This window comes from Cheilinus undulatus, linkage group 21 (genome assembly GCF_018320785.1).
Source record: "Cheilinus undulatus linkage group 21, ASM1832078v1, whole genome shotgun sequence".
Taxonomy (NCBI): Eukaryota; Metazoa; Chordata; class Actinopteri; order Labriformes; family Labridae; genus Cheilinus; species Cheilinus undulatus.
In genome coordinates, this window is record NC_054885.1 from 35,809,139 (window position 1) to 35,820,184 (window position 11,046).

The 11,046-nt window shown below is 38.8% G+C and overlaps 1 protein-coding gene across 1 annotated transcript; it reads right to left on the bottom strand.

The window, feature by feature from the left end:
• Positions 1 to 79: 79 nt before the first annotated feature.
• nup85 (nucleoporin 85) lies at positions 80 to 10,922 on the bottom strand. Its single transcript, XM_041777661.1, has 19 exons — positions 10,760 to 10,922; positions 10,287 to 10,377; positions 10,013 to 10,169; positions 8,891 to 8,961; positions 8,754 to 8,797; positions 8,050 to 8,119; positions 7,815 to 7,936; positions 7,498 to 7,632; positions 5,731 to 5,853; positions 4,802 to 4,933; positions 4,595 to 4,701; positions 4,406 to 4,489; positions 4,233 to 4,298; positions 3,840 to 3,991; positions 3,625 to 3,742; positions 3,422 to 3,522; positions 2,637 to 2,788; positions 1,864 to 1,965; positions 80 to 248 (listed from the first exon to the last, which is right to left on the bottom strand). The coding sequence occupies exons 1-19, from the start codon at positions 10,790 to 10,792 to the stop codon at positions 150 to 152; spliced, it is 1,959 nt and encodes a 652-aa protein (XP_041633595.1). The 5' UTR covers positions 10,793 to 10,922; the 3' UTR covers positions 80 to 149.
• Between the last annotated feature and the right edge of the window lie 124 nt (positions 10,923 to 11,046).

An 11,046-nucleotide genomic window follows, 5' to 3' on the forward strand; every position in this document is an offset into this window, starting at 1 on the left:
GTTCTGTAAAAAGGATGCCTGATGTTTGAATTATTCTAACTTTTAAAATGACCAGGAGGCAAAGTCAGAAAAAAACACATTAAGAAAAGAGATTTATTACTCAGGGTTTATATACAGTACAAAAATGCAAAAGAAGAGTTTGGTTTTCTTTAGGCTTCCACAGTTCCCTCTTTGACAATCGCCATCGCCAGATTCCTCGCCAGGGCGAGTCTCAGGAGCTCCACCTTCGTCACCTCAATGTCTTCATCCTGAAGTTCAGAAAGGGGAAAACTGGGTTTTCATGAAAAGTGACAGGTTTCAAGTCCCAGAAAGCACTTTAAAAGAGACTAAAAGAAGACAAGAGAGCTTTCTGTGTACAAAACTCAAAGGTCGTTGCCATGGCGGCCCTTCAAACTCGACGTACTTAAATAGCACAGAAACAGGTTTCGTCTCACATAATCAAAAGTAGTTCCTGAAAAGCTGAACAAATCTGCCACAAGATTAGTGTGAAACATCCCCTGTGTTCCCATGGTATAATATGTCCAAGCTCACAGGTATGACAGTGAAGCTGTTGTCATGGTAACCCATTAGTCGCCATGAAAGAGGAAGTAGTCTTGTGAAGGGATTTAAAGGGCTTGTGCTGCCATGAAAATTGGTTGGGACAGGCACAGTGAAAAATGTAAAAGATGCATATGGGTTTAGCTGGTGGGCGTGGCTTAATGGCTCAGTGGCGCCCCCTATAAAATTTCAAAAAAATCAGCCCTTGCACCACATGCAACCTAGAAATTTGCAATTTGGGACACATATTCAGCATAACAGGACCTACAAAAAAGCCTCTTGACTCTATGATTTTTTAAGTTTTACTTTAAAGTTTGAATGTAATTTCCGGGGAATCTTCTAGAATTAACTTTTCTAATGGAGTCTTCTGATCCTCTTGAAATTTGATCTGCAGCTATAAGATTTGCTGCTGCTGTGTTAGTGCAGAAAACAACCCCAGCCGTTACACAGGGCATGGCTGCAAACTGACTCAGTGCCGTCATTACTGGAAATACTGCATATTTCACTGGGCCACCTTTATCAACACAAAGCAATATTTTTATGGCACGCTTTAGTCAGCTACACTGTGTACTTTCATTTCATGCATGCAAATCAGCAGCTGTGCCACAAGCCTATGTTGCACCAAACCCCGATGTGTGAAGGTGCGAGGGCCCACTCACGCTGCCTGCAGCCCTAGTTTTAATTTAGTTATTACTAAAATTGTAAGTGCACTGTCTTTATTCCACAAGGAAGTCCAAACTGAGGGTCTGTTAGAAAAGTCTAAAATTACTCCCAGTCCTTTCCTATTCACTTTTCTTTAACCCTAATGACAAGGAAAGGAAAGGGTCAAGGAAAGGTGGAAGTGATGCCCGTTTTAAGCTTGACGCATCTGCAGTGTCCATGTCAAACGAAATGTAAAATCTTAAGACACGCCTCTTTGAGGAGGTCCTGTGCGGCGATTTTTCACCTGGCCACGCACATCTTCAAAACTGTAACAGACGCAGCAGACAATTTTGTAAGTATTAGATCAGTCTCTTTTTGTCCCTTTTTACATAGAAACTTCAGCCGATACACACTCCAGTTTCCTCCAACAGCTGTGCATGTAAGCAGGAACCACGTGAGCTTATAGATGAGATATTTAGGGCTGCAGGAGCTACATTTGTCTGTGGAAATCTAATAATTCTCAGCTGATGTCTTAGTTGTAACGCCACTGAGCTAGCAAAGTGTTTTTGTGTTTATATTTGCAGGGAAATTACTCTGCAACCCCATCATGGCGATGGAAAGAGGAATTCAGAGATGAATCTTTGGTGCAACCTTATATTATAGCTTTGTCAAAGGTTTGCATACCTGCATGGGTTTGTCTGTGCCGGCAGCCGTGGTGTTCAGAGACGAGGTGAGCTCCTCTAAACAAAACATCAGCTCATAGGTTTGGTCTGCAGAGAAGATCACCTAAAAAATATGACAAATCAAATGTAGTTCAAGCAGCTCATATGATCTAAGTCTGAAAAAGCTGAAAAAAATAATTTATTATGCATCTAAAATGCAGTCACAGTTAATGCAGCTTTTTCAAATTTATCCAAGTTTTGAAAATTTAAAATAAACTTCCAAGAATTAGGGCAAACTTTATTCTAAAGCTGCAAAATATATATTGATTGATCATCTGTAAATTAATCTTATGACAAAATATTCTCTGGTTGGTTTTCAAACTCTATAAATATGAACATTTACTTGTTTTCTTTATCTTAAATGACAGTAAACAAAATATCTTCAGATTTTTCATCTAAAGGACACTATCTGCAATTTGACAATTACATATGATGACAAAAATCTGTATGGAATTTGAGAGCAAGGGCAGACAAATTTACAAAGGATAAAAACTGTCAGTTGCAGCCAATGTTTTTGCAATAAAGTTTAAAATATGATCAATTGTTTAAACAAAACAAAAAAATACAAATTAAAAATAAAGCACAATGTATTAAAAAAGTCCCTTTTCCTCTGAAATCAGTGATATACATCTATGTAACTAGATAATGCCTGTTTACTGATCATTATGTCATGATAATACTGGTTTCCTTTTTGCTCATTCCCTCAGTAAACTGAACATTTTTACACTGATTAACCTCCTTCTGCTCCAGCAGCGGCAGAGCGTCGGTCAGCAGAGTCATCCAGAAGCTTCTCGGGGCGATCTTTGCCGTCATGAGGGAGAGGAGCAGCTTCGCCGCCTCACTGAAGCGCTTCTCCCCGTACAGCTTGTGAAACTCCCGGTACTTCCCTAGATATAAAAACAGAGCTCACATTTCATACTGGAACACTGACCTGTGCTGAAACGTTTTAACCTGGAGGGCACCGACTTTGAATTTTTTATAAAATATATCTCCTCCAGTTTAAAGATTGTACCACAGGTAGAACATGAATTTCTGTACAACACGTTTGTGAGACTGCATCTTTTTTCCACTGATATTCCAGCAGAAAACACACTGTCACATGCTGCCTGCATTAAGCAGAGCAGTACAAACCTTTATTTATATCTCAGCATGAACACACGTCTCTGTGTCTGAGTCTCATGTCTAACAGAGTCTTTAAGGGGAAGACGTGCAGAGGCGATTCGGTCTGACTGAATGCTCCTTTACTTGATGTGTGAATTTAATTTGTGAAACACGACAGCGGTCGAGTCACAAGTTTAGCAGAGCTGCTAATGAGAGCCGCATGATACTGGATAAAAATGAGGGCTGTCACTAAACCAGACTTTTAATCTTTGATATGACACCAGTAAAAATTATGTCATTATTTATTTATTTTTAGATTTTAGAGTATTTACAACCTTAGTATATGTCAATATTTATGAAACAAACAGAAAACTTCACTCAGATATGTATGCATGTTTGCCTGAGTTTGTTTTTCTTACCTAGGAATGTGAGCCTGTCACTGAGCAGCATTGCTGGACCCAAATTGTCAATCAGGTCCAAATCTGAGAAGGTTCCTTTGGAGCAGTAGTCCTGCAAGAACCTGAACCACAAATACAGATACATATGACTGGACAATTAGGAAAATGCTCAAGTCCATTTCACATTTAGAAACATCTTAAAGATCACTGTGAAGAGAACGTACCTCTCTGAAATGAGGGTGGCGAATGCTGCATCTTTGGCCCTGATGCTCCACGAGAGAGCTGAGCCCAGTCTGTTGTTCCTCAGAGCCCGCATAGCCATGATTTTGCAGATACTCCGCACTGAATCAGGACAAAAAACATTAGTTTAAAGTCTGTTTGTGCGTATACGAGGGCAGGTTTCTACTAAAGAAGTGGCATCGAGGAGAGAAAGTTGTACCTTGTTCTGACATTTGCCTCTGCTCACAGATTCGAAGCACTTTCAGGGCTTTGCGCTCTGTTTCTAAAGGAACCCGCTCGATCTGCAGCTCCAGGTAGACTCGACCAAACTCAGGGCAGTGATCAAAGTAATCCACGGCCAGCTGCCACAGACTTAGCACAAATAACACAGAAAACATGCTGCAAAATCAGGTATTATGCTCATAATATCAAAAATGACAGATAATTCTTCAAATAATTATAAATACATAATATTTAAGGCTCCACAGTGCTCCTCTAATGGTGCAAAAAACTTAAATACCTCATATGTGCCTTTAGATAACTCAAAATCTTACGAAGACTATTAATTTTCATCACAGTCATTTTTCTCATATCAAACTTAAGTGCATTATACCTGTGATGAGTGAAAAGACCAGAAGCGTACTCTAACAGGAGAAACTCCCTCAAGTTGGAGCCAAAACTGCAAACAAACACACCACAAATACGTGTTAAATCTTCTCTGAATTAGGGTTTTAATCTCGTTATCCACAGATTAGAAGTGCAAAAGCAGCCAAACTAAGTCCTTACTGTAGATTATGAGACTGGAGGAGTTTGCAATGATCCAACAGATCTGTCAAATGGGCCACAAACCACCAGTTGTTGAGAGCTATGCTGATAAGACGGAGAAGAAAAAAAAGGGTTGGAGGAGTTGCAGACTGTAGTCACAGGCATGTCTGTGGCTTGCAGAAACTGTAAACCTTAAATCTAAGGTGTTACCTGCAGTCCTTGATGACCTGATGGATATCAAACTCAAAGGCAGCCAGTAAGATGCTGTCAAGGGGCTCTGGGACGCTCCTCGGGTCCAGGAACATCGTCATACAGGACTGCAGCAAGAATGCAAAGCAAATAAACACTGAATAAGAGGAATCTTAGTGGCAATGACTATGATATCTAAGTTTTTCAGCAGTTTATATTGTAGTATACCTGTGCATAGAAGTGCAACTCTGTAGGTTTGACTGTTGGGTGGCAGAAGAGCAGTCTGGTGACCAGGAAGTGATACCAAGTGCTTAATAGGCCTTTATGCTCCAGCATAGTGTCTTCATCCCCCACTAGGATCTAAAATTATGGAAAAAAAGCCCAGTAGGTCATTAGTAGGAACCTTCTTTTTTAAGATATATTTTTGGCCTTTTTATGCCTTTATTTAGAGAGGAGGACAGTGGATAGAGCCAGAAACAGGGACAAAAGTGTAGGGGAGAGACATGCAGGAAAGAAGCTGCAGGCTGGACTTGAACCTGGGCCACCCACCTCATGTAGGACTTCAGAGGTGGGCCTTCCCTACCAGGAACCTTTTTGTTGTGAGGGCACAGGACTAACTTCAGAAGCACTGCAACCCAGAACTACTTCTGGATTGCACATTGACTCATCACTAAACAGAGTGACAGTGCAATTTCACAGCTCATATAAATACAAAAATGCTCTACAAGCTCATTCATGTTAAAACAAGGATCTCTGCTGAGAATACATAATCTAGCACAGATTAATTTAATTCCTACAGCCTTGAATTTCTCATGTATTGGCTCATATAGCGCAGTGTGTCCTGCTTACATGCATAGCTGCTGGAGGAGTTTATGTGCTGAGGTTAAAAAGGACAGATAAAATCATTCCCAAAATTCACAGCATTAATATGAATATTCAACAAGACTTCCATTTCACATTTATCTGCTTGCCACACTCTTAAACCAGCTGCCTGTGACTTGCCGAGCTGAATTGCAGGCAACATCATTAAACGGCCTGATTTGAGCTGCAACCACTAAGTTCAGACAGCTACCACTGTCGCCAGCAATGTTCGAGAACCGTCTTGTTGCACAGTGAATCTTTGGTCTGGACTGGGCTTGAAGCAAAACGTCACTGACCTTGCAGATAAGCTCCAGATGTTTATTACTAGCGAATGAATTGTCCTGCAGGCAGCGGTCCACCTCCTCGTGCCAGATCCTCCACTTCACATCAAACTCTGTCAGTGTCTGAGTGCCACCAGGCTGAAGGAACACAACAATTACAGTGATGAAGGGACTTTTCTGAAACTACATGTTATGTAGGCTCAGCAAACAAGGCTGAAGCACATGCTTCATAAGGGAATGCAGCTAAAAATGCTTTAAATGTCTACGTTTATAAAAGGTGTTGCACGTGGGCGATTTCTACACTAACTCTGCCCTCACTGTGTCAGAGAAATAAAGTTTTCTTTTAACTTGTAAACAGCTTACACTAATAAGCCAGGCACTCTTATACACATTTTTAAGCAGTAATATTCATAGCTAGCATCAATTCATGTGCAAAAAAACAGATGAAATAAAATAATCCCCAAGCAATTTTGTTTTATGTTGCATTTATGTGCAATGTTACTCTTTGGAGTTGCACAACATGCTACTTGATGTATCAAACGTGAATCTGGTGCATATATGCTGTTATGCAATTGTATGAAATATGTAATTCTGCTGATGGCCTAGAGCTTAGATTGCACAAGAGTTGTATGTGCAGGGCCTAATTTAAAGTCCACTCTTAATTAAGGCATAGATATGGAAACATTTCTGCCACTTCCAAAGAAAATGTGGAAGTAGGGCAATTATTTTAAAAAACGATACATAAGTCATAATTATGAGATAAAATGTCATCATTTTTATCTCTTCATTTTGGTTTTTATCTCGGAATTTTGACATTTTACTCATAATTATGACTTTTTCACTCTTAATTATGACTTTTTATCCAATCATTTCAACTTTTTATCTCTGCATTTCAACTTTTCACTCAGAATTTCAACTTTTTATCTCATAATGACTTTTTCCTCACAATTTCTACTTTGTATCTGATAATTTTTTTTTTCTCTAATTTTTTTTAAAATTTTATCCCATAATTTCTACTTGTTCTCATAATTATTACTTTTTATCCCATAATTTCAACTTTTTATCTCATAATTATTACTTTTTTATCTCATAATTATTACTTTTTATCTCATAATTTCAACTTTTTATTTCATAATTATGACTTAGGATTTTTTTTTTCAAGAATTACCTTGCCTTTACATTTTTTCTTTTTCATTTGGCAAAAATGGGCTTCTATAAATACATTTTTTTGTTTTGTTTTTTAAAGAAATATTTAACTTGTTTTTTAGATGTTTTAATTACTTTATTTAGACAATATCTAACAGGGGAAACAGACAAAATAGTTAATGGTCCTAATCTTGCAGCTTTATACTGTATAGTCCTACACTTGTATTGTTCATTAATATGGACTGTCCCTGCTTAAATAAACATTTCTATATTATTATCATTAGCTAAGGAGCAGCTAATATACTTCATTAATCCATGAGAGGAGAGTCATTATGCTGTTTAGACAAGCTTCAAACATACAGAAGTAAAAAATATATGCACATGCACAGAAAGGACTCTATAAGGACATCAGCTTATGAAGAGATGTGTCAGAGAGGGGGGCTGCAGATCCAAGCAGCTGGGGCCGTCTAGGGCAGTGGTTCTGAACCGTGGGGTCGCAGTGCATGGATGAAGGCGAAACAAAGCAGGGATGTAAATATTACAGCTTTAAAAAGCACTGTGAACTGGACTTGGGATACCGTCACCCTTTCAACTGACTAAAGCTACAGCAAGACAAACATTAAAGGATGATCTTACATTGTAGAACGGCATCTTGCTAAGCAAAGTGTCCATCAGCTTGTACATGTTCCTGGCAGCAGGCTGCAGGGTGGCCTGCTTCACCAGCATCTGTCTGGCCTCTTCCAACCTGCCCTGCAGCACATAACTCACCACCTGCAAGGACATTTGAGAACTAATATTTTAATCTGTATCAGACAAACACAAAGGAGGGGTTAAATGCAGGGGATCAGTCTGTGTTGTGGCTTTGTAAAAAAGAAAACTTCAGTTTTAAGTCGGGCTGTGCAGCTAAGATAGTTTCATTATATGAACATTTGTGTGTGCATGTGCTGCCTTACCACATCCCAGTAGTCATGGTGCTCAGCAGGACTCTCACTCTGCAGCACCTCTCTGGCCTTTTCATCCACATCTGCCTTGTGTAACCTCACCCAGTCCAGGAGATGGAGCAACAGGGACCCAGCTGAGGACACAACAACATAGACTCACTACTGGCTTCTTTTGTTTTAGCTCTTATCTAGGACTCACGGTCTAGTAATAAAATGTATAAAGAGAGTAAATATATGAGACTCTAACCTGGAGCAGCATCGATGAACAGCACTTCACACAGATTCCAGATCAGCTCAATGGCCAACAAAATTGAAACCTGTCAGATCAAAACAGAAGCAAAAGTTGGCACTATGTCTGTGAAGAAGTTGTATCTTCTACTAAAGCACTCTAGCTGAAATTCTATAACTGTGCAAGCATGCAAGTTTTCTTATTGTCATATGCATGTTCAAAGTGAGAGAACATTTTTTTACTTCCAGGACTGTCAGACATTAGACATTGGAGAACAAAAAGTTGACAAAATCATATGCTGCAAAGAAGCCGCTTAAGTGACTTAAAAGTGAAAGAATGTTTACATATAGAAACAAATCCAATAAAAAGAACTGTAAATTATATATATATATATTTAATGCAAACTGGACAGTGATTTTAAATTCTAAAAATATTCTTTATGAATTTTCAAGAATCTGCCAAAACTTTGGCTCCTGACTACAATACCACAGAAGAAGAAAAACCTAGAATTATTTTTAAGCTGCAGCACCAAACCTGTGTACCATCAAAATGACTGCATTACTGTGAACTCCAACATTTAATTTAATGCAAATTGTGCATTACTATGCAGCACTGAACCTTTTATAAGCTCTTCTTAAAAACTAATGGGGGGGGGGGTCATTTGTTAGTCTACATTTAAAGTAAAAACACTAAAGAAGAGATGCACAAGTAGTAGGACATACCTGGTTTCCATATTGTGTTGCCACATCTGCAACTTTTGTAGAAACTGCAGAAAAAATAGTCGGTCAATTTGATTAGACATCCAATGGAAAATGTTTAAAATCATTGAAATAATTATGAAAATTATAAATAGTCTTACCGGCAGCTTGCTGAAGCTCCTCCATGCAGGCTCGTATGACAGATCTGTAGTTTTTACTGATGCTGACAAATCTAAAAAGCAAGATAGAGATAATTTCTGATAAGAGGTCATTTTGCAAAGTTTGAACCAGTCTTTTAAATGTTTCTGCTTGGGATACATCATTTTATTTGGCTCTCTTTGCAAATATCATCCATCAACTATCTGTTATGTCCAATAAAGTTTATGTTGTCATCTGGTACAGAATCAAATTGGATTTTTTTTTACTTGGTAGAGGTAGACCAATTAGACAAACTCTGCCCTGTTTTTATGGTCAAACAGAGAAAATTTTGCATACAAGGACTTACAACAAAAGAAGTGGTGGAAAAACATCATTACAGGAATTGACTAAATTGTTATGTTAAACATGAGTATCAACAATTATCAAAGTCCAGTACTGGGGGGCAGATGGCCTAGTGGTTTAAGACGCGCCCCATGTAAGTGGGCAGCCCAGGCCCATCTGGCCTGTGCCCTATCTTGCATGTCTCTCCCTAACTCTCTCAACCCTGTTTCAGATTCTGCCCACTGTCCTCCTCTATCATTAAAGGCACTAAAAGCCCAAAAATAATTAAAAAAAAACATCTAGTACCAACACACACCAACGTCATAGAATTACAACGCTGATTTCAGTGCTTCATTTCAGCATCTCACCATCCTAATGTGATCCCCCACCACTCCAAAGGAAAAGCCCTAAACCTGTTATGAGATTTAAGTGGAATTGTTTTATTTCAGCAGAGCATGAGCATCTTTAAAATGATGTGTGGTCTCTGTTTTCCCTACTATAACTCCGGTGCCTGTATTTTGATTGACCCTCTTCCATGAAGAAGTTCTACCTGTTTCCTTTGCATATGGGTCTGATTGGCATCTTTTTAAACATATCTCTGAATCTTTAACACCCTTCTTACCTCTTAAAAGAACTGATTTAGGCACCAGTACAATTTAAAAAGTATAAATTTGATCTGTATTAGAAAAATAAAACAAATGAGATTCAACCCTAGGTTTTCACACTCAGCTCGTCACTGGTTTAAGTTACAGATAAGCATTACAAGCAAAGGAAAAGAGGACATATCCGTCATGCAGTCTTACTGGGGTTTTTTGTTCTTGCTGGGGAGGTCTTCTCGTATCGTCTGCAGGCCGACAAAGATGTGATGCGACTCGTTGAAGAGCTTGCGTAAAATAGGGGAATAAATGTCCTCATCTTTTCTGACTTCATGGATGAAGGAGCTCGCTGATCCAGTCCCACCTAAAATTATAACAAAAAGAGGAGATGACACTGTCAGTAAGTCAGAAGGTGTGGGAATTCAGAGGCATTAATATCTGCACCATGAAAGGTATACCCCACAATTTAATCTGCACATACCTGAAGATTTGTAGATGGTCTCATAGGTAAGGATGTCACCTGGACCCCATGCAAATCCCAAATGCTTTCCATCACTGGCTGCAGGGATGTTCTGCGTCAGAAGAGAAGAAGACAGCTCATTACACTAATATAGGAGATTAAATCCAGTTATATCTTATTTTTTTCTCATTTAAGATTTTCAGACTCCAGTTTTATCAATCAATGAGACTTCAGTGAAGTGAGTCCTGACTTTCATTGACAAGTTTTGACAAGTTGAAAGACACACATTTTCTTTGGTAGCCTTTATTGAGTGTAAACACAGTTTTTGAAACACACTATGGGACTTAACAGAACTTAATTAGCCGTTAATATAAGTAACAGTCACGACTATGTAGCTATTTTAATGTTAAACCGCATTTCTGTTGTAGTTAGCTTCAATGCTAAGCTTTCAGTGGTCGAAAATGCAATAAAGCTTGAATGCAGCGGTTACTTACGGTGACTGCCGGCTCAACGTCCACCTCCTCCATCAGGGAAAATTATTTCAAATACAATAAAATATTTATTTGATGGCTTTTCAGACAGAAACACCTAACGCCATATACTACAGGTGTGATACTACATACGCGCCTCAGTCATTCAAGCCCTCTCGACGCATGCGTGATGACGTCAAGGAAAGAGGTGCCTTTCTTGCTGCCTGTTTTTCCATTTAGTGTGTTCAGTTTTTTTCTTGACATTTTGTCCTTTAAAGCAGACACCAGCAGATTATTAAAAAAGCAGATTT